This window comes from Ammospiza nelsoni, chromosome 2 (assembly GCF_027579445.1).
Source record: "Ammospiza nelsoni isolate bAmmNel1 chromosome 2, bAmmNel1.pri, whole genome shotgun sequence".
Lineage (NCBI taxonomy): Eukaryota > Metazoa > Chordata > Aves > Passeriformes > Passerellidae > Ammospiza > Ammospiza nelsoni.
In genome coordinates this window covers 46,971,909-46,995,519 of record NC_080634.1, presented here as the reverse complement: position 1 = coordinate 46,995,519, position 23,611 = coordinate 46,971,909, and the positions used below count along the sequence as shown (strand labels likewise).

Here is a 23,611-nt window from a genome sequence, read left to right as displayed (position 1 = left end):
AAACTTCGTTTCCCAATATCCACCTAAGTAGTCTCTCATATTCTTGCAATTCCAGGGAGTTCCAAAACAGCATGGTATTCAAAGCTGCTTGGAACATATCTCAATCAGTTTTATTAATTTTGTTTAATTATGTGGAAAATTTACAGTGACCTACATTTTCAGTAAAATCATGTCTTGAACTAAGTGCAAACTCTTCTCTTAATCTCTTGCTGCTAATACATGCTGTTAGTAATGTGGAATTACCTTAAATTGGACTGCAACAACCTCACCTTCAGTTCTCCTTTGACACAGAACCATTATAAAATAACTCAAGAATGTAAATTGCATTTCATGTTTCCACTAACTGATTTATAATCTGAAAATATTAAAACAAAACAAACCCCAAAACAAAAACCCCACAGCACAACATCTAAAAACAAACTTTGGAAAACTGATCCAGACTAAACCCAATGCAGAAAACACACCACACATGCCTCAACTACAACAAAACCCCCAGACCCAAGAGGACAGTATTAATCCGGATCTGTTTTCTGATAGAATTCACTTCTGGCTGTGGAAGTGAGGCTGAGGCAGGGGAGAGATGGAAGTAGGAGTGCTGCTCTTCTCAGCAGTGTCAATCTAAATCATCTGTAAAACAACTTGAGTGAAAATCGGCTGCATGTCATTTGTGACAAACTATGCTAAGATATGGGAGACTGGGAAAGTTTCATTTAAACAGGAGTAGAATTTATGACAACAAAATGTCAGTATTTGGCTTAAGTGATTAAAATATATCTTCAATGTCTATTTGTTTTCCTGGTCACTAATAAGTGTAAGGTTATTTTAAAAGCTGATTTTAAAAGAATGATAAACACTGTGTAAATGAGCACACTGCAGAGAGCACTGACCTCTTTATATAGCATATGAGCTCCTCAGCATGTCATGGGGCATTCTAGGGTTTCAGAGCCCATCAGTGGTAAATAAGTCTTCAGTGCAAGCTAGCTGGTCTCATGACTGGGTGGGTTCAGACAGAACAAAGCCAAAAACAATGCCCCCATTAAGCTTATTTGAAGCACAGGGCAAAGTTTAATTTTCTCTGAAAGGCATTCAGGGAGTATGCTTCAAAACTACCCTGAGAACTTAATCAACCTTAGGCAGCTCTTGGTTTGCCTGAAAACTGCATTACTGCTCCAAGCCAAGCTAATGCAGACACCCTGCAAGTGCTACAGTAACTAGTGTGAAGTAAAACAAAACAGCCAAGTCATAACTTTTTTAACCAAGGAATGTTTGGATCCCAGTGCACCATGTCCATATCTCATCCAGAGGGTTTGTGTCAGTGTCACTGGGAAAGACTTTTACTCTATTTATATTTCTGAAAAGGCTACTTGATGATGCAAATTTTCCACACTGATCCAAGGCCAAGTAATTTTATTTGTGAGATAACTGGACAGAGCTGACACTCTAGAATACTTGGCCCCTCTAAATTCATCCTGCACTTGCAGGAGGAGGCAGAAGAAATCAGAAACTTCTTGTTCAAAGGTAATGTGGAAAGAAAGCAGTTCTTGTGCTTTGCAAAAACATCTGATGTTAAACTTCCCTCTCTTGGAGAGGCCCTTTGGAACAAAAATGCCTTTTCTCTATCTTAATGAGAGCTCCACATAGACTGCAAATTCTGATTAAGCTTCTATCCTTCTATAAAGAAATCTACACTAAGGACTGAAAAAAAAAGGAAAAAAAGGGAAAGCAGATGCTAGTTGAAGTACTTGTGTTCATTTCCTAATTCACATTTTTCTGCCCTGTGTATGTACAAATGGGGAAACATTTATTAGAAAATTTTCTTTAGACTAAACCCAAATAACTTAATTACCCAGTAGGTCATTCAGGTTTTAAAATTATTGGTTAAATTGTGTAAAAGCCTTTAAAAGGTCAATAAAAACTTTGCACCAACCCTGCAGAAAGATTGTGCTTTAGTGCAGAGAAAGAATAAATCAAGAGACAGTGACAATGCAGAGGAAATGTTTAAATGGCACTGACATCAGCACTTGACAATCTGATATAAGATTATGGTTTGATTAATTTATCAAGGACCAAGTTGAGAGGAAATGATTAGGATAAGGTTTCAGAAAAAAAAAAGTCCAACCAAACACATTACCCTGCGATAATTTTAGGCTAAGACTGACAGCATGTTACCTACAGTACATTTAAGGAATACGTTTATTTTCTTACCCTCTGGCCTATTTGATTTTCAATGTATGCATTTCTTCTGCAGCACAGGAAAAAAGAAATCAGATGGCTACTGTGGAATAGCATAAATTATTAGTTAAAAATAAGTAGTTAGTCAAGGAGACAGAGCATCATAATCCATTTGAATTTGGGTTTTTTAGTAAAACCTGGAAAATCAACACTATGAGATGCAATTTTACCCATGTCTGTATACAGTATACACCTGATGGAACTGGCAACTCTATAATGGTTTTAGATAATGGTAGTAGGTGCATTTAGGTCAGGTAGGTAACAGATCAAAGGGCACATGAGGTCAATATATACCTAAATATTGTGGTTCTTGTTTTTTGTTGGTTGGTTTTGCATTAGCAGTGGTTTTGGCCTAAAAGTAGTCTCTGCTCACACACACCCACCCCCACAAAATGGGATGAGGCAGTCATCAATCACAGCCAGCTGGGGTTCATGAGGAGAAAGTCCTGCTTGGCAAACTTATTTTATTTTTATGACAAGGTGACCCACCTAGTTGATCAAGGGAAGCAAGCTGATGTAATTTTTCTGGATTTCAGTAAAGCTTTCAAAACCATCTCTCACAGTGTTCTCTGGCTGAGGGCGGGGGATTGTGCTGCTCTGCTTTGAGCTGGTGTGACCTCACCCTGAGTCCCATGTGCAGTTCTGGGTGCCACCATACAGGAAAGACAATAAACTATTAGAGAGCATCCAAGGAGGGCCACAGGGATGGTGAAGAGCCTTGAGGGGAAGCCTTATGAGGAGCAGCTGAGGTCGCTTGGTCTGCTCAGCCTGGAGAGGAGGAGATTGAGGGGAGACCCCATTGCAGTCTGCAGCTTCCTTGTATGAGAAATAGCTACTCACTTTTCATAGTTAGGAAAGTTTATTAAACCTTATCAATAATACAACAGAAGACTGAATAGAGAAAAAAGGTCACGTGAGCAAAAGATTTTCCTACCATGTGCTCAGCCCCCTCACAATGGAGGTTTCCCCTTTTTAACTCTTCAACCCCTCCCAAAGTTCTGTCTATCAACCCCTTCTTCACTGTCCAGAGGTGGAGATCTCTTCCTCAAATCCTGACTGGAGATCAGATGTCGCCAGAGTGACAAGCTGGCCCTCCCAGATGTCCCAACTCCAGCTGTCTCTTGATAACCACGTGAGGGGGTAAAACATAACTATAAATCTATAAAACATTTTATAACCTACATGCATTATATTTGTCCATTCATTGAGAGTCAGTCATTACTCATCTATCACACTTGTGAGGGGAAGAGGAGGGGCAGGCACTGATCTCCACTTTCATGCCCAGTGACAGGACCCAAGGGAATGGCCTGAAGCTGTGCCAGGGGAGGTTCAGGTTGGACATTAGAAAATGGTTCCTCATCCAGAGGGTGTCTGGGCACTGGACAGGCTCCCCAGGGAATGGTCACAGCACCAGCCTGGCAGAGTTCCAGGACCATTTGGACAGTGTGCTCAGGCCCATGGTGTGACTCCTGGGGTGGTCCTGTTGAAACACAGGCCTCAACTGACATAAGTGACATAAGCACTTTAGCATAGGTAGGAATTAGCAAAAATATTTAAGTGTAACTGCTGCATCTGACTCTAACCACTTCTGCAAGCAGAGGTCTAGCCCCAGCAGGCTAAGGGGGTAAGAAAGGAGAGGCATGTTGGCTGTCACAAAAAGTCAGAAAAATGCAGTCATAGGGTTTGTCTTCATAGATAGGAGAATGTAATCAATAAACCAGAGTTACAGAAAAGCATAACAGCTGTTAGGTGAATGTGATGAATGAATGTGTTAGATAGGAGCTATGTACTGTGTTTGTAGCCCTAGGGTAAAGAAACCACACGTTATGTAAGACCCCAACCCTTAAAGCTGCAGCTTTTAGATAAGCAAACAAGCAAGAGCGGATGCCAGAACTGTGAAGTATAAAAGCCTGTGCAAAATGAACCCCAGTCAGACGTGCACATGGAGTGCTAACCCCTGCATGATCTCCTGGCTCCAGTAAAAGTGTGCTGTGCTTTACAGTACCTGCTGTGGAGTAGGTGCCTTTGAACTGCTGTGCAGGGCCAGGAGCTGGACTTGACGGTCCTTGTGGGTCCCTTCCAAGTCAGGATATTCTACGAGTCTATGAACTTTGGAATATCTGACAGAGATCAAGAATTTGAGTTAAAACCTGTTCAAAGCATGTACTCAGCAGCTTTTCTCTCCTGAGTGAGGGAGATTCTCCCTGATCTCTCTCACTATTGATTAATGTGATCAGTGGATTGTAGGCCCTTTCTCCTATTTCCCTAGAGAACGAAATTTCTTAAAAATTTTAGCAGTGTTTGCCTTTGCTGGTTTTGAATGGCAAAATTTACAAAATTCAAAATCAGAATTTGTATTTGAATTAAAACTATTATATTTAATCTATGTGTTCAGGATTAATTAGCTGGTAATACAAACTTTTATAACTGGAATACTGTGTTGTTGCAGCATCTAATGAGGAAGTTATGCAAAGTCTAACTGCTTACAATTTTCCCTGGTTTAATTATTACAATTTTATATTGGTGGAGATCCTCAAAAGGATTTCACACAAGCACTCAAGCTTGTACTTCATGATCAAACCACAAACTCAACACTGCTGTCAGTAATGGATTATATTTTTAGCACATAGAAGAAGCCAAAAATAAATTTCCATCATCCAACAACAGATCATCATTAATCTATAGTCCTGTAAGACCATAAATGTGCAGGTAAACTGGAAAAAAAACCCAAACCCCTCTAATAGTATTTTCCTACTAAGATATCAAAGGGTCTGAATGTGATGCTGTGGTTTAGAAAGGCACAAGTACAGATCCTTCTATATTCCAGCACATTAGCTAATCAGTGTTAATGAAGATTCGAGTCTTAGGACAATCATGTAGACACTATATTTGTAAATTGCTAAACCAAAGTCCAGTAAAAATGATGGCAGTGTGAAAAATGCCAATCACTTGTTTTTAAAATTTTAAAAGTTTAATAGTAATAAAATGATAATAAAATTAGCAATATAATTAGAGTAATCAAAATTTGGACAATTTGGATTAGGACAATATGAGACAATAAGAACAAAGAGTTATGGACAGTCTGGGTACCTCTTTCTGAGCAAAATAAGCCCAAAAAAGGACACATGTTAACAGAGGATTAACCCTTAAAAGCAAGAGCCTGTTGCATATTCATACACCTCATACTGATACATAAATTCCATTCAAAGGATTCTGTCTGGTCAGTGTCAGCTTCTTCTTAATCCTGATGGCATCGTCATGGCTTAGCAAGGTGGGAAGAAGTTTGTTTCTTCTGATAAAGGAGCAATAAATTCTCTTTGTCTGAAAGATTTAGGTGTCCTGTGGCTGCTATCTGGTGCAAGTACCTCATTCCTTTCTTTACAAAAATATCCCACATACATAGTTTCTATTTTAACATTTTGTTATAACCTAAAACTATTATTTAACACACTACTAAAAAAAATAATACAACAGAACTTTCTAACATAACACATACACATTTAATATTCATCTTAATATTTGCGAAAAGCCAATCATAAAATACGCCTTTTTCACAGCAGTACAGCAGAAAGAGCCCTATGGGACTACAGAAAGGATGAGGGAGAATTAGGACCAGTCGAAGGCACCCGAGGAGGCTGTGCCGGGGTTATGCAGCTCGGTGCCGGCCCTGCCCACAGGAGGCCCTGGAGCCCCGGGACACAGCCGGAGCCGCTCTATCGCTGTCCGGAGTTCAGAGGAAAACGCTAATTTAGCTCAGTAAGACAGAGCATGCCTAAAACACGAAATGTCAGGAGGCCCGGGGGTGCATTTCGCCCATTTATCGCTGCGTTCCTCCCGTCCCGCCGCTGTTTAAAGTTTAAAAGGCTGTGAGTAGCCGCCGCGAAAGCACACTGACGTCCGCAGCCTCGCCCCAGCAGCAGAGCGACGCTGCTCCAAGAGGCCTCCGCAAAGGGCAACCAGCGGGAGCACCCGGGAGCCACTCCGAGTTGCGGGGCGCCTTCGGGAGCCGGGACAACCCCGACTCCGGAGCGGCTCCCGCCGCCGCTTCCCGCCCGGACAGCCCCGGCACGAACCGGGGCACGGCCGCCACTGTGGACGCCCATCAACCGCCTTTCCGCCGCGGAGGCTCTTGGGAGCTGTAGTCCCAGTTTGCCGCGTTCTCAGGGCAGCTGCGAGGTGGCCATGCGGCGCTCGAACTACAGCTCCCAGCATGCCCGGCGGCGGGGCGGTGCCCGCCTGTGGCGCCGGGAGGCTGTGCGATGGCGGCAGGTTTGTAATAGAAGACGGCTGTGGCAGTCGGAGCTGGGCGCCGTGGTGGCGGCGGCCTGAGAAGCGGGGCCGGGACAGCTGCCTCGCTGTATGCGAGGGGCCGCGGGTCGGAGCTGTCGCGGAGCGGGTGCTTCGGGGCCGGGGGTGCGCTTGGGGCGTGCTCTGTGAGGGCGGTGTCGGTGCCGGAGGGAGGGCGCCGGGCCCGACGCCTCGGCTCGGCTGCGGAGCGGGGCTGTGCTCATCTCCCCGGGATCCTTGTGTCCCTCCTGCCCTTCGCGGGACGGATCAGCCTGATCCCTGCCGGCTGCTCCGCTTGGCACGAAGGTGCTGCTGCCGTAAATTTCATGGGGAGGTTTAGACTGGCAGGCGGCCTCCAGAGGGTCTCCCAAAGGGAACGTGGAAAACAGCCCGTGAGCCTTGCAGACTTCAGTTTGCCACTGCGGGAATCTGCACCTCGCTGGAAAACACACGGCAGTCCTTTCTATATGAAACATTTGTGTATTGTTTCTCCCAGTCGCGGTTTCAAACTCTTGTTGAAACTCTTCTTTTGACTGCGGGAAAATGAAGTGAGAGCCGGCTTGGGCTGAACTCTTGGGAATGAGGAAGCTTTAAGAAGTTATTTCCTGATTAGCAGGACTCCTGAGCGTGGGCTGCTGTGGCTGTGTGTCCTTGGTGCCCTGGCCCCTTCTCTCTGTGTTCCCCTGACACGCCGCATGCACGGCAGGGAATCGTTTGCCCTGGGATTGAGGAGCACGGCTGAGCAGCCCGGCTCCTGCTGCCACTCTGTCACCCGCAGCAGTTTTGTCTTTTTCTTCTCAAGTGGGGAAATCACTCTGGGCCTCCTGCCTACATGAATTTATTCACGTTTTATGGCACTTGTAGGATTTGTTGCTGTATTTAAAATTTCCTCTGGGTGGATTTTAAAGAAGTTTTTTGGGAGAAGGAGGATAACAGGCAGCATAGCTGCAGCGTTTCCTTGAGAAACTAAGGAAGATGTGAAAATGATAAGTGTTGCATTGAAATATGTGCAGTAAAGTGTTTGTGTTTAGATGGACATATGTGAAACTTTGCATTAATATGGAGGTCATGTGGTGGAGATCTCTCAGCTCATCAAATCCCTTCTTTTGTTGCAAGTGTTTAAAAAAAATTCTGAATCTCTCCCAGTACTACTGAAGAAAATATTATGTACAGCTTTATGGTATTTGAGGTTATGGTGGCTGCACTCAAATAATACAATTAAGAGTTGGATTTTGTTGATTTTCTGCACCAAATGTGTTTGTTACTTATTATCCAAATTGTTTCTATTGCCTATGAGTAATTTTTATAAATGCACTAGGTTGGTTATAACAGAGTTGGTTGTATTCTTTTACTGGGAATCTGTTATTGTAAATTTCTGATTTTGTTTATCTGCCTAATTTCTAGGTGCTAGAAGCAGATAGATAACTGTCCATACCAACTGCCTGGAACTTTGGAAGTTATATTGTCTTAAATCTACAGACTGTGATATTGTGTTAATGCTGATCAGCAGAGAAGTTGGAATACAGTTTGCAAGATGCCAACTGTTGAAAATCTGAGTGGCGAGCAAAACTTCAGTGCATATTGGATGCTCAGTAGTGCCCGTGCTGGAGTCTTACTAGGTCCTAGTTTTACTGGTTTGAACTTTAAGAAAGAAAATTTGTTACCTGGACCTGAAAACATCCCAGCTTTGCCTGAAGAAGTGCTGCATCTTTCAGACAGCTGTTCTGTAAGTGATGACTCCCTGTGTGAAGAGTCTGCCAGCTCTCAGGCACCTCAGCAGTGCACCACTGGAACACCTTTTCCAGCAGCACCTGGAAACATGGAAAGCTCTAAACCAGACTTGGTCCACGGTGAAGTGGATGGTCAGAAGAAATCCAGTCACAGTGATACACTCCTACAAAAGCTTGAACAGGTAATAAATACACCTAGAATTCTTTGACATGCTTACAGTAAGATTTATTTTGTTCCTGCATACGATTTGTTATGCCTGCAAGTAAGCAAACCTCTTGCAACAAATGTATAGGCCACAGCAAGCTAAAGAGCAAATCCTGAGTTCCAGTTGTGCTCACATGAAAGTTGGTGTCTTCCTCATGATGTGCATTTCCTGGGAGTGTAACTGCTGTTGTTTCCAGGTGGCACAAGTTCCAGTTTAAAATGAAATTGTTCTTAAAAATCACTTTTCCTGGAAAGGTGCACACAGTTCTAGTTGAAGTTTCTTCCCTTGAGGCTGTGGAAGTGGGGTGCTGGTCATTACAGTGGTAATGCTTCATCACAGGTATTCACCACACAGTGGAGTTGAATGTTCCTGTATCTATAGCAACATCTTTTGTTAGTTCTCAAAGTCGGTGTGACATACCTGGCTCTTTTTAGATGAGGGGATATGTTAGTGTTGGATGTGATAAACTACCCAAGACATCAGGACAAAAAAATGCCTGGAATTGTAATGTTGTTACTTACTTTTTTTTATCCTAATGCCAGTGTGTCAGTCAATCCGCTGTAAGTTATTTGTTCCCTAAAGCTCTTCCCAAATACTGGATACAGATTGTGTTGGCTGGAAGTCTTCAGCAGAACTTCAGTAAATCCTGCAGTTAAGGACTAAGAAGTCCTTGCCCACTCTGCCAGCAGCTACATCAGCATAAATCCCTGTGTCTGCTCACTGGAGTGGAGAGAGGGAGAGAGTGTGTGTTTCCAGAGCAGAATTCCATGAATTACCAGGTGCTATAAAAGTTTTCTCCTGTATTTTACATGACAGGAGAATAATTACGCACCTTTTAAATATTGTCAGTAATACCAATCAGTGGCTAAATAAATATGAGCTGATTTATTGGTACCTTAAGAGAAATTATTAAGTGCCCTTAGAAAGTTATTGACAATCTATAACAAAATATTTCTGTGGTAAATTCTAAATAAGCCTAGCCTCTAATACATTTATTTATTTATTTGAAAAGCTGAAGGAATTGCAACAGCAGAAACAGGAACAGTTAAAGAAACAACAGATGGAACAACTTCAAAGGTTAATGGAAGAGCAGCAGAAGCTACTTAGCATGGTATCTGGCCAGCCAGCAGCTCTTGGTAAGTTGTACTGATGTACATGATGTGCTTTGTATAAACTGAAAAATCTAATCTCATTTTCCAGTTAAAATCTGAAAGTGTCTTCTGGGTTCTTCATTTTAAGATTACTTGATTAATCAAAGATAAATGCTGCATTGCTTCAGTGCCTGAAAGTTGAGTGCTACTGAAGAAGGAATATTGTCCTATTTTTATAAAATGCCAGCTGTAATTGTGGCTTGATCAATATGTGCTGTGATGGGAGCTCTTGCTTCAAAGTACATGTATTGAAGTGTAAAACAATTACTTTCCTTTCTCATTAGCTGCTGCTCACAGTACTTTTGGTTGCTTTAAGCTTTCAGTGTAGCCAAATGAAGTGGTCCCTCCTTGTTTGTGCTCACACATATCTCACTGAGGTGATGAACTGAACCAGGATAGAGAGCTGATCTGTATTTAAAAACAGAGACTTGTAACCTGTGCTGGGTGCAAGGAGAGGGGACAGCTCTTGGCTGGGAAAAGCTTTTAGAGCTGAGAAGGGGTTCTTTCTGCTCTTGGCAGTGTCAGTCCAACCTGACTTAAATGATTGTCTTTCTTTCACTCTGCCTTCCTGAGAAGATTAAATTAGGGTTTATTTTGGGAGGAGAAAATCAACATTTCCCAATCACATACTCTTGGTCAGTGACATAAGGGTGGAGGCTGGGTGATCAATCCTGCTCTTTAGTGCCATTTCTTTTCTCCTGTGGAGCAGTAATTTTGTGACACAAATAGAATGACACAGCCATTTTGTTCCTTCTCCTTGCCAGGTTTTACTGTGATGGCTGAAAGTCAAAAGCTGAGACCTGGGCACCCCACGGGCTTAGCACCTCCACCTCAGTTGCCATCGTCTGGGTACCAGAATATCTTCGAAGACAGAGCTCGTGCTCTGCTTGTTTCTTCCCATACACAAGACAACAATTCTTTACAAAAGCTGAACAACAGAGAATGCACCTCATCATTGAAGAACAATCTTTCAGAAGTGTCTGCCAGTGAAAAGCAAGGTCTGTGTGTGCCTCTGAAAAGGCCAAATGGTTTGAAAAACAAGGAAGACAAATGCATTACTGCTTAGTCATTTATAGAAACATAACTTGCTGTGTGGTGCTTTTTTCCCCCTTGTCACTGGGAGTAATTTTCTGCTACTTATTTTGAAGGTTTTATAATTTTAGTTGGTTTATATGGTGTCTTGGTTTGTTTACTGATGGCTTACGGACCTCAGAATGTTCCTGTTGTTGTCTGTTTGAGTTTGGTTAAAAGCAGCATGAGCCAAAAATCAAATTCTTCTCAATTTATGCATATATATGTGGGACACAAGAAGCTTGATAAGAGAGCTCACCAGTACAGCAGACATCAACATTTGTTCTGTTATGTTTTTAAGCCATACATTAACAATAGTGAAGCAGATGAACAATCAGGATGGATTATTTAAGGTCTGTGGAAATTTTTTAATGCATAATTGCTTGTTCCATTAGAAAGTGCAAATTCAAATAAGAATTAATTTTGGGAAATGTTAGAACTGTTTTATGTAGGAATTCAGATCACATGGCAATGAAGCTCCCTTCTGGTTTTCACCTGACCTGAGTGCTGTTTAAAGTGTGTGCTGAAAACTGATTTGTTGTTGGGATGAAAAAAACCAAACAACTCTGTTGCTTTCACAGGAAAAGACCTGTGGTGTCCAGAAAAAAAGATGGAATTATTAATGGAGAGTGAAGATAATCACATTGATCACATATTAGGTGTGGGAAGCGCACATGTCTCTGAAAATTCCTGTGGAGGTGAACAGTTGTTGACTAATGCAGAGGAAAGGTAATTCAACTATGATAATGCATTTTTTATCAAATTACACAAGTTTGGTTGAATTCTGAGTCCGGAAGGAAAGAGTCTGGTGCTCTGAATTTGTGCAGTTTCTTAACAAAGGATTTGATTTTCCTGGTACTGTGGAGACCCGTGGTAAGAGAGGCTCTTGCTTGGAATTGCTTGTGCTGTGAAAGATGAAATGTTGTGTGTTGGATGAAGAGGTGTGTGTGCAGCCTGGGGTAATGACAGCTTAGAGGCACCTTTCAGTATAGCTGGGTATATAAGCAGTTATGATTGCTGTTCCCAGTTTGATTTATTGCAACCTCCTGTCCACTGTTACGTTCTGAAAGTAGTAATGTGAGGGAGGAGGGCGGGGCTGTGACTTTTTAGTTTGTTATGGGGAGTTATGATTGTTTGAAATGTCCAAGAGCAGGCTGGACAGGGCTGTGAGCAACCTGGTCTAGTGGAAGGTGTCCCTGCCCACTGTGGCAGGGTTGGGAGGTTGGAACAAGGTGATCTTTAAAGTCCTTTCCAACCCCAGCCATTCAGTGATTTTGTCCTTCTATGAAATGCAGCTGTGTCTCCCCTGGATAGGTCTTGCCCACCCCCAGTCTGCTTCCTGGGGTGGGCAGCAGCGAGAAAAAGCAAAGAAAGCCCTGGTGCTGTACAAGCAGGGTTCCGCAGTAGCTAAAATATTATGTTATCAGTGCTGTTAGCTATGAAAAAAGCTCACTCCTTGCCAGCCAGACCCAGCACTCCTGTGAAGGAGGAGAGGGAGACAGGGAACTTTATCTCAGCAGCATTCCCGAGTGGAAAGGTGATACTGTAGGAACTGGCAGTGTGACTAAATTATGAGTGGAAGTTTGGTGATTTTTCCAAAAGAAGGGATCACTAAGAAAAGCAGTGAAAGAAAAGGCAACAAAACCTGCATACAGTGCCTTTTAGATATGTATATTAACTATTGCAGGGATTGGATAAACATGTAGTGTTAAAATGCATTTCTCAGATTACCTTAATGCCTAAAGCACCTCAGAATTTTCCATCTTTTATGCAATTACACCACAGGTCTTTGACTACCAGTGGTGTTCAACATAGTTATTTTAAACAGAATTGTAAGAGTTGTTTTTCTACTTACTCTAGACCTATTAAAGCTGCAATACATGGGAAGAAGCAAACTTTTGAAGAATTCTTGGAAGAACAGATACAACTAGAGGAACAGCGCCTGGAGGAAACCCAGAAGTTACAGGTTATTGATTATTTAAAAACCTTCATTCTTCTTTATATATTGTGCTGAGATGTGATAGGTGCTTTAAAAGTCTACAAGGAAGATGCTAGCAGGGAAAGCTAACACTAAATGCAGCATTCACATTCTGAATAATAATAAGCCCCAAACACTTTACTTGCTTAAGTCTTCAGAAATCCAGTAAAAATGTACCATGTAAATTTCTACTGATGTCTGGGATTTATTTGAAGAAATTTTCAAACTGTGTAAGAAGCTTTTAACATTTTATCGTTTGCTTTTCTCTACTCATTTTCAGGAGACAAATGGATCAGCAGTTCAAAAACCAGTGATCAAGAGACCCTTCCTGAAAAGAGGGGAAGGTTTAACAAGATTCACTAATGCCAAGTCTAAAATAACAAAACTTGGAGAAAACACCTCAAAACTTCAACAAAGGGCTTTAGATGATAGAAATGTTATTAAAGTGGACAGATTACAAATACAGAAGAAAACTGCGCTTCCTGGCAAAGAACTGGTTTCTGAAAATCCTTTTGCACCATGTAAAAAATACAGCCACCCCTGTAAAGTAAAACATTGTCCTATTCAGAAGACAGTGGTACTCAAGAATCACAATGGAGAAAATATCTTGCCATTAGAAACAAAAATGCAATCAGGAAAAAATCATGATGGACAGATGAGAGATTCTTACCCATCAGAAATTAAAAACAAAATAGAAAATACAGAGAACAGAGCAGAATTTGCTAAGTCTAACACTGGCAAAATCAAAACCAAATTACCTGGTGCTGAAAAGTCTCAGTTGTCTCAAGAACTGACCAGTGCCTTTTTGAATTCTAAATGTCCCATAGGTCACCCTGTAAAAGATTCAGAACTGTCTTTTGAACTTTCATTTCAGAATAAACTGGAGAACTGGGAAAAAGAAAAAGAGAAAGAGAATCTAGAATTAGATGAATTTTTGTTTCTAGAACAAGCTGCAGATGAAATCTCTTTCTCAAGTAATTCCTCATTTGTGCAAAGGATCTTGGAACGAGACCAGCAAACTTCAAAAGGCCGTAGGATGTCTTCTACTCCTATCAAAGCAAAGCAGCAGCAAGTCAAGGTGCTGGCTGTGGAACTCACAGATGAGAGAAATAAAAGGGCAGACTGTGTGGCACAGGAAAATACAAATGATAGCCCTGTTACACATACAGCCTCAAATTCAGTGAGAGATTTTAGAATGAAGGATACATTGAGTAAAACAGATGGTGTAATATTCTCAGCTTCTTCCCTGAAAGCAGCTCCTGCTTTAAAAAGTAATCACTGGATTGTAAATGGAGATAAGAGTGAGGGCAACAGTGATACTGCTACAGATTCTGAGAGTGAGTTTGGGGCCACATTGAAGCATGACAACAAAGGTGCTAAGACAGCCCTCGTGAACCATGGAGAAAGTGATCCAGAATTTTTTGATTGTGGAAGTTCTGTTAAAGACATCAGCAAAGAGAGCAAAAATGGAGATGCTGACCTTGGGTTGTCAGACAAAGATTGTGGTGCACTGTCAAAGCAAAAGATTAGGAAAGCTACAGATGATCACAGAAGCATGTTGTCTATAAGTAGGAATAAATTTGAGTTTGATGATGAAAGAACATGGAGTGATCTTGATGAAAATTATGTTAGCATTGATTTACCTGAAAAATACACTAGAACACCTTTGCAGATGGAATTTTCCTATAAGAATGGTACAGCTGTCCCAGACAGAGCAATAAAGAGAAAAGTGGCCTCCAAGAAAGGAGATGAAATGTCCAAAGAGTTTGCAGTGGACAGTGATTCAAATGGACCTCCAGTATCAAACCTGATGATGAAACTGTTTCCTTTACTGAAGCCAAAGCAGAAGGCAAGCTGCCATGCAGAGCATGAAACCAAATCAAATGTGGAGCCAGAGCTGGGAGGTGAGGGAACAGCAGCTGGTAGGAGGTGGTGAGGAAGGTGTGTTGTACAAGTGTTCCCTGCTAGTGCTTGAGCTCCAAACTGAAGTTACACCAGAGGGTTTAAGTACTGACCTGTGCTGTGAGAAATGGTCCCATTCTCCCCCTGCATCTCTGGTTGTATGTCTGATGCCAGATCTAACAATTACACAGCTTGCAGAATGACTCTGATGGGTGAAAACTTCTTTTAAAAATTTATTTATTTAATTGGTGGGTTTCTTTTTTCTTCTTCCCTCTGGAGGATTCAACTCATTGAAGTAACTTGATCTGAAGCTGCTTGATCACTGTTTCTGACTGAAGGAAAATAGCAAGGGCAACTGAAAATGAAGTGGTACCTTCCTTTCCACCACAGTGGATTTATACCACAGTAGGGTGATGGGTGTGAACAGACTTTGTAGTGACTAAAACGTGAAAAAACTTACAACAACCATAAACTTTCCTGTTTAATATACCCTGTACCATCATACTGTATGTATGTACCTACACATGTCCCATATACACTCATTACACACTTACACCTTCATTTTATTTCTCTGGTTTGATGTGCAGCCCTTCAAATTCCAGTTCCAAATATAGCTTTAGTTCTACCAAGATGAAAGATACATTTAGTTCTTAAAGTACTACAAAAGGAATGGATCTACTCCATATTTGTAAATAGTACAGTGTCCTCAAACATAACTTCTGTGTTATTTGGATAGTAGAAATTTTTTTGCAGAATTATTGCTGTCTTTCATTGGTATTTACTATGTCTCTAAAAATAATATTTACTTGATTTTTTTTCTTTTTTTTTTTTTTTTTTAACAATTTTTAAATTGGTGTGTGATAATGTTCACTTCAGCCTTATGAATGCCATTTGGGTAATGTGCATGTGGCTGTGCTTTGACAGGAAACACTGTTCCATCCCAGCTACTGAGAGAGAGACTGGCTGAGTTGGAGAAGGAAATTGAGAGATTCCGAGCTGAGAACACAACTCTGAGTAAACTCCGTGAAGAAAGAGAGCATGCTCTGGCAAATATCAGGTAACTTTTACTCAGAACATTTTGGTGCATTCCCTTTCACAGTGTGTTGCAGACTCTCCCAATGTCCAGTGACCAGCAGCGCAGGTAAACAATTCAGGTGCTTCAGTTACAGCAGAGATTGGTCTAGACACAAGTTGTTGCTCTATGTGTATGTTAAGCTGTAATTATTACACACAATTTAATAGTGTTAAGAACCCCAGGTCAGTTAATATGATGTCCCTAAAGGCTGTATTTTGGAGAAGGTATACTTTAGTTCTAAAGGATAATACAATCCTGAATTAGCCCTGCAGAACTGGTCTTAATGCTTTTGCTTTGGATTTGATATTTGTGTGCACACACTGAGGATCTTTTAATTTGAACAGGAGCATTTTTAAGTGGCACATAGAACAGAATAATTACCTCTGATGACATAAATGGGGCACATCTGTTCCTACCACAGCCACTTTTGTTTTGTTTTGGAATATCATTGTGTCTCTGGCTAACGTTTAATTTTTGACCTCCTATTAGCAGATGCTTTTCTCTGGTATTTTTGGGGGATGGTGTTCTAATATTTTGAAGAATGTAGCAAGATTTTGGCCAAAGCTTTTCTAAATTCAGGATAATGTTTGTGACTAGAAGATATAAAAATATATATTGTTTGACTTCAAACATCTACTGTGTGACAATTCTTACTCCTTAAATAACTAATACAGTTTATAAGTAAGTCTTCCTGAGGGTAATAGATGCTGAACTCCAATCTGTGACCACAAGACACTGAGTCTTCACTTTCTTTCTTAAAATCTAGATATAAAGGAGATTTGGGCTAAAACAACAACTTTGTTTCATAATTATAGGAAAGAAGTTTCAGACTTTGAACAGAAGAAAGCCCAAGAACTGGCTGAAATAGAAGAGTATAAGAAAAAGGAAATTAAAAAACTGCAAAAGGAGCGCAAAGTTTTTGAAAAATACACCACAGAAGCTAGAGCAATTCCAGATAAAAAGGAACGGGATGAAATTCAGGTATAAAAATATCTTCTTATTCTAGTCCACAGAGGAACATGTAAGCTCACTTAAAGGCAGTCAAGAACTAAATTCTAACTTAGTTCAAAGATTACAGGTGATTTCCAGATGGGAACTGCTAGCAGATATGGATTAGTAAGGTGAATTTGGCAGTGCTGGATTAACAGTTGGACTCCATGATCTTAAAGTTTTTTTTTTTTCTAATCTAAATTATTCTAATTGAGGAAGGGAGCTACAGTCTTTATAATGCTGTTTGATGGTTTTAAGGCAAAAACTCCTCATGAGCAAATCTTTTTGTCCCATTTCCATACTAAAAACTGCTAGTAACTGATAGAATGATCTTCAACTTTGAAACAAAATTTTTGAAGTTAAAATATTAAATTGTAAGTTTTTATTCATGGTAGTTGATCAAAGTGCAAACTAGAACTCCAGAAGGGTTTAATTCTGTCTATAACTCTTGTACAGTCTATGTAGTAATCTTCTACAATTTTCAAAGTTACATTTTATTATCACTTATAGGTCTTTAGGTGTCAGTGATGTAAGGAACAAGATCTGTTCCTTCCTTCATTGGCAGGATGTATGGTATATGAGATGCACAAACAAGCCATATTAAACATAGGGATGTTCCTCTTCCTTCCCTACTAATTTCCCTTCAGAAAACTGAATTGACATTTGCTAAACTAGGCAGATTTACATGTGTTTTTGTGTGTTTGTGTCCTTCCTGTTTTCTGTGCCAAGATTTTTGAAGGGCCCTCCAAGGGTAGTATTAAGGATTTTATGTTTCTGTCTCAAGTGTTTTTGTACTGGCCAATCTAGGAAGTATAAAAAATGCCAAGAAAGCAAGAAAAAGAAATCCTGTGATTGGAGTAGAGCTTATAAAGTTGGTAGTTTACACTCTTTCAGGAAAGAAAACTCTTCCTTACCTTTCACCTCTGCACTATTAAGCTGATTTGACTTTTTTGCCACTTATGCCTTTTTCCCTTGTGTTTCTATTTCTATTATAAACTAAAATATAGTTTATTATATTAAAAATGAAAACATGCATTTTTCTAAGGCTTTAAAACAGCAGATTGCAGAGTTACAGGAAGATCTAAAACGAAAAGAGGCAAAATGGTCGACTACCCATCGACGCCTGAAAGATCAAATAGAAGCTTTAGTAAATGAGAATTTTGAGCTAAAAGAGGAAATCAGAATTATGGAAAAGTTTCGTCTAGAAGCCTGGAAGAAAGTAGAAGCTGCTAGAAGCAAGAAAAAAATAGAAAATCCTGGGATGAGTCTAAATAGAGCAGAATCTGTAAGTTATCAATCTTAGTGCTTTAAATATATTTGTGTGAGTACTGGTGGGTTTTCTGTTATATACTTGGACTCCAATAGCTACAGCTTAGCTGTTTTCTTTAATTTACTTCTGTGGGGCCTACACTAGTGGTGACAGACACAGAATTTTGTTAATGTCATATTCTCTGCAGATGTCAATGCTCACAATATTTAGTATCCCTTTTGTTGAGGAACTCATCTTGGAAATTAAAAATGATGCAAGTATGAAAGAAAAGTAATTGATGGAGTCTAAGATGTGAACCTCTGCTCCTTTGGGATCAACCAGGCAAACCAAGCAGCTCACAATTGTCTAAAGCAGTTACATTAAGTTTTGAAACTAAAACTGCTATTCTGGACTGCTTGCATAAAATTAACATTTTGGAGTTGTTGATAGCGAGGGAGCTGATGGAGGAAGAGTTCCCAAAGTGCAGCTTGGGCTACATCACACAAGCCCTTCTGCTGATCAAGTCTCAAAACTGTATAGGTTGTGAAGAAAGCTTCCAGTAAATTTAATGTCAGATGGTCTATAAATTTTATTCACTCTGTATGAACAGTTGCAATTACATGTCACATAAACCACAAGTACTTTCCTTTCTTTTAGTGTCTACCAAACAGAGGCCTAAAAAGTCGAAGTGCATCTCCGCTTCTTCCAGTACAGAAGTGCAGCAAGATAAATGGCAAAAGTTATTCACAAGCAAAAGGTAAAAGTGTTTGTCTATGCAGAGAATTCTGTTAAGTCTTAAAAATAAAATGAATGTGAAGTTTTGCTTTTTGGAGTGCATTACCACCTCAAAAGGAGATAAGAGTGGGAGCTGTCATGGGCTGGAGCATATGGATAAATACCTCACAGGGTGAGATTCTGGAGAAAGCTGTGATTTCACTCCAGTTTTGGAGTGAAAAATGGTTCTGGTCTTACATGATGGTCTGGAGCACTGCAGAAGCTGCTTTCTGTAATTAAAAATGACATTCATCACTGGTGTTCTCCAAGCTGCAGGTGTTGATTAGATCAGAGTCACTGAATGGTTTGGGTTGGAAGGGACCTCCAAGGTCATCCAGTTCCAACCCCCTGCCATGGGCAGGGACACCTTCCACTAGACCAGAGGTGCTCAGGTCCCCATCCAGCCTGGCCTTGGACTGTCCCAGGAAAGGAGCAACCTCAGCTTCTCTGGGCTACCTGTTCCAGTGCCTCACTGCCCTGACAGTGAAGAATTTCCTTCTACTGTCTAGTTGAGTGTGTTGATAACATCAGAACTGCTGTCTCTTCAGAACCTTCCATCAGCAGATCTGTAATCATATGGGCAATGCTGTGGCAGGTGTTCCTTGTTCACAGTTAGTTAGTGTCTGCCTTCCTAAGGGATAATCACATATGGAAAGTAACTGCAGGGTACTTTTTTGACACCTCTGACAGCTCATCCAACCATCATGTTATCTGTTACACAAGTTGTTCCAGAATTGAAGGTAGTTTTATTTTGGTAATTTGACAGGAGAGACTTGGAAAAAATATGCTGAGCAGTTCCTGTTGAAAGCTGATATTCACTTTCCTTTGTTCATTATAAGGCATCAGTAATAATGTTGTCTAAATTTCTAGGAGGGGCAAATCCTTTGTAAAGCTACAGAGATGAAACAGGAGACCAAGTGCATTAAATGTCCCTTGTAATGATTCTTCAATTCTAGCTTCCTGCTAACACATTAAACAATGTCAGGGATTGATTCTTTCCTGGGCATGTGCCTATCATTTTAATAAATACCCTGCTTTCAGTTTCTACTGCACTTAAGAAATGTGGGTGTCCTGTACAGCTTGACCTCCTACAGAATCGTAACTCTTAAACCACACTTTAATTTCTCTGTCCAATTTAACTATTACATGTATCTCAGTAGGAAAACTTCCTAGAACACCTGCATCAGGACCTGCTAATGAGAGGAACACCTCTGAGGCAATGACTGCACTGGAAGATTCTTCTCAGAGTATTATGGGAGTAAGTCCTGTGAGTTGATTTGGTTTTCAAAGCAGGGAAAAAAAAAAGCCTAAAATGGAAAAGTTAATGAGTATCTGGAGGGTGACTGATGAGGCTGTTAACTCATCTTTTTGTGTTCTTCAGCTTTTATTGTCATAACAGAAAATGCTATGTACCAGTCAATGAGGAGTGTTTGTCTAGTAGTTGCATTATTCTTTGGCTCAGGAAAAATACAAAGTAATCATCTCCTGCTCTTTTGAATTTTTTACATTTTCGGAGGGCTAAAGAAGGCTGGATGTTCATAAACTCCATGTAGGGCAACATGTGCAAGGATCTTTTAAATAGTTTAATTTTTTCTTACATTAATTGCTGTAGCTTACACTTAGGCTTTAGAGAACTTGATTGTTTCATGCCATGATGTGGATTTCTTAAGGAAGTTGAGCTCCTTGTTACAGCACATCACTGAATGCCACTTTAGTCCAGACTACAACTGGCCACAGATATCCAATGATGGCTCACTCTCCATCTCCTGTACCACCTGAATTACATTTGGAATTGCTTAAACCTCAGATTGTGTTTATGCCTCCCCATATTCCTCTTCCTTCTGTGATGCTCCTTGTTTCCAAAAATACCTGTCAGCCTAGGAGAAAAGTATATAAAGACAAAGCTTGTTTTTTTTTGCTTGTCATCTCAGGACACCTCTCCTAATGAAGCTTATGTGTCACCACCATCTGTTCCTGCATTTACAGGCAGTGAAGAGATACAGAGAGAAACTGCTTATCCTGATGGAAAGGTAAAATGAGAGCTTGGCACTTGGAAGTTCTGGAAGACAGCTGTTGGGAAAGATGAGTGTGAGGGCTCAATACTGACCTCACTTGTGTTTTCATTAGGTTGAGAAGGTTTTGAAAAATGGCTGTCACCTTATATTTTTCCCAAATGGAACATGGAAAAAAGTGGGTTCTGATGGGAAGACCATAACTATAACCTTCTTCAATGGGGATGTGAAACAGATTATGCCTGATCAAACAGTGGTAGGTATCCTATATCTGCATTTTTCAACAAATGCTCAGTTATCTGCATGTGTTCCCTCATTTAAAACTTCTCATTAGTTACACTGAATCTCAACTGTTGTCTGCAGATTTATTATTATGCTGATGCCAAGACGACTCACACTACATACACTGATGGCTTAGAGGTCTTGCAGTTTTCAAATGGACAAATAGGTAAAGAAATCATCCAACCCAAGTGTCAGAATTATTGCCCAGACATAGGTATGTATTTATGTAATAAGCATATTTTCTCAAAATACATTTCAGAGAAGCATTATCCTGATGGCAAGAAGGAAATAACCTTCCCTGATCAGACAATTAAGAGTCTGTTTACAGATGGCCAAGAAGAAAGTATCTTTCCTGATGGCACTGTTGTTCGTGTGCAGCGGTGAGCTTTTCCTTCTGGGGGTCCTGGGCTGGGCAGGGGATGGAGCACCTGGGGCTCAGTGACCAGAGCACTGTATGGTGACAGGTGTGTTTCTGCATCTCCTGCAGCTTTGCATTTCAATGGACTGTGCTGTGAACACATAGTTACTGCTCCAGTTTTGGGGTTTTTTTTTGTTTGTAGCATGGAAAAGGCATAAAGACAGTGTATTGTCTCATACCCTAAGAGACTTCTCTGTAGGGGGATAGAATATAAGAAAATAAAGATAGTGTAGAAAGTAATCTTACCTCCAAGGAGTTGCAGCTGGGCCAATTATCAAAGATTAGGAGGAGGCCTGACTTTAACAGGCCACAGCTGTAAGCAATGAGAAGAGTGCTGTAAAAGAGTGGGGTGGCTGGTTGAGAAGGGAACTGGGGTCAGTTGGCTGCTTTGTGAAGAAAGAGTCAGTGCTCTGAGGAGCTGCCCATGAGAAACACCAAGAAGGTATGAAACTTTAGAGATAAGTATGGAACCCCTGCAATAAAATGATGACACTTCTCTACTTGTACATAATTCTAGAAAAAATATCTAGGAACCTGGCTGGTGTGGGAAGCAGGTGTGACTGACAGCAGATAACTGACAGTGCTCAAAATACCAAGTTTTAAACTTCCCTTGGACTTGAGCAGTGATGGGTTTGATGTAGATAAAGTGCAGTGGAGGTTCTCAAGTATGAAGAACTAATATCAGTTTTGCAGAAACAGGTTTCTGAGTATGAACCAGCAGAGATACTTAACAGATTTTTCCACAAATACTGTTTTCCTTCATTTAGGCTGACATATCCAATGCTGGTTCTGAGACTAATCTTACACCAGTGCATAATCCTTGGGATTTTCTTTCCCCTTTAATGCAGAGATGGCACCAAAACGATAGAGTTCAATAATGGCCAGCGGGAACTGCACACATCACAGTTTAAGAGACGGGAGTATCCAGATGGGACTGTCAAGACTGTGTACATGAATGGACAGCAGGAAACCAAGTATGTCTCTGGGAGAGTCAGAATAAAGGACAAGGATGGTAATATTATCATGGACACCAAGTTGTAGACCATGTCAAAACTGCTGAAGTGTTAACACATCAGCAAAAATAATGTACATTTCTGTAAACAAGTGAAAAAGCTTAAAGCTTGTTGTGTATATATTATTTATAATTTTCTCTAAATAAATTTATTTTTCAGTGGGTGCTACTACATCAGCACTTTTGCTAATTCTTTTTTCCCATTTCTATGTTTAAGAAACCATTTATTGATTTAGTATTCAGCCACATGGCATTAAAAAGGTGGTTTTTACAGCAGCTGGCAGCGAACACTCAACTGCAGACCATACCTTATTTTGGACATCAGTTTATTTACTGCTTGACTTGAAAGACCAAAGGAATGGCAGTCTTGGATTATTCCTTCATCTTTTCTTCATCTTGGAGTTAGGAGGCAACAACAGCATTAGCAGACTGGAGTGTCTGTTCTACAAACTGCCCTCCTATACTCACAGGGCTAACAGGTGAGACTGGGGGACAGGTTCATTCTCCAAGCTACTCAGAAACAGCAGAAAATGAACAAAAGTCATCTCATCCAGTTTTCCCACCTAGCAGGTATTTTTAAGCTGACTTGTCTTTCAAAATTCTGTAGTAACTATCATCAAAAGGTTGCTGCTGGGCTGGCTGCTTTAAGTCTCCATTCCTGTGCATGCTGAAAAATTTGTTTCCTTCTCTCACATGGTAGAAGATACTTTCTTCTCTTTGTCTCCTCTGCCCCCTCCCCTTTCTCCTCAGTGAAAGCTCTGTCCTTACTCTGTCTATGCCCTTTATTGCTCACAGGGTGGCAATGAAAACTGTGCTCACTCTCACCCAGAAGTTCCCTGGCTGGGTGCAGAGACAGGTCCTGGACTTTTGGGTCAAACTGCTCAAACAGCAGCTGTTACATAATTCAGGGCTGAGCTGCTTTCAAGATGGGTGATAAACAGTGGGGTTTTGGTCTTTAAATGAAAATATTTTGAAAATGAGCATGAGCTCTCTGGGGTATTTGCAATAGCACCTAGGATGTGGCTGGTTAGTACCAGAATATGTACTGGAAGTGTGACAGGATCCTTCCATGTCTGTGCCATTGTGCCTGGGCAGAGATGTCAGCTTTGGACCCCTGCTTTCATGGCAGCTTGAAGGAAGAGATGTGTGCAAGGCTCTGTGTGCATGAGCACAGCAGGTTCCCTCTGACCAGCAAGAGGCTGCTTTGCTTTACTGGGAGGATGACTGAGACCTGGAACTGCC

The 23,611-nt window shown here is 40.8% G+C and overlaps 1 protein-coding gene across 5 annotated transcripts; it reads left to right on the top strand.

Moving 5' to 3' along the window:
* The first annotated feature begins 6,463 nt into the window (after window positions 1-6,463).
* CENPJ (centromere protein J) lies at window positions 6,464-22,546 on the top strand. 5 transcript variants are annotated; one of them, XM_059494028.1, is made up of 17 exons: window positions 6,464-6,501; window positions 7,924-8,431; window positions 9,468-9,591; window positions 10,371-10,604; window positions 11,259-11,406; window positions 12,538-12,643; window positions 12,936-14,559; window positions 15,482-15,614; window positions 16,448-16,613; window positions 17,668-17,907; window positions 18,529-18,628; window positions 19,806-19,903; window positions 20,577-20,675; window positions 20,773-20,913; window positions 21,021-21,105; window positions 21,199-21,319; window positions 22,206-22,546. In XM_059494028.1, the coding sequence occupies exons 2-17, from the start codon at window positions 8,054-8,056 to the stop codon at window positions 22,396-22,398; spliced, it is 3,990 nt and encodes a 1,329-aa protein (XP_059350011.1). In that variant the 5' UTR covers window positions 6,464-6,501; window positions 7,924-8,053; the 3' UTR covers window positions 22,399-22,546. The 5 variants fall into 5 exon arrangements, with proteins under 5 accessions (XP_059350011.1, XP_059350009.1, XP_059350010.1 ...); XM_059494026.1 differs by having other exon boundaries at window positions 19,806-19,912; XM_059494027.1 differs by having other exon boundaries at window positions 19,803-19,903.
* The last annotated feature ends 1,065 nt before the right edge of the window (window positions 22,547-23,611 follow it).

Excerpts from the sequence above, each read along its gene's own strand:
- CENPJ (XM_059494024.1), top strand. The coding sequence starts at position 8,054 with ATGCCAACTGTTGAAAATCTGAGTGGCGAGCAAAACTTCAGTGCATAT. Across the intron at positions 9,592-10,370 it reads TGGCCAGCCAGCAGCTCTTG|GTTTTACTGTGATGGCTGAA; the intron begins GTAAGTTGTACT and ends TCTCCTTGCCAG. Across the intron at positions 10,605-11,258 it reads GTCTGCCAGTGAAAAGCAAG|GAAAAGACCTGTGGTGTCCA; the intron begins GTCTGTGTGTGC and ends TTGCTTTCACAG.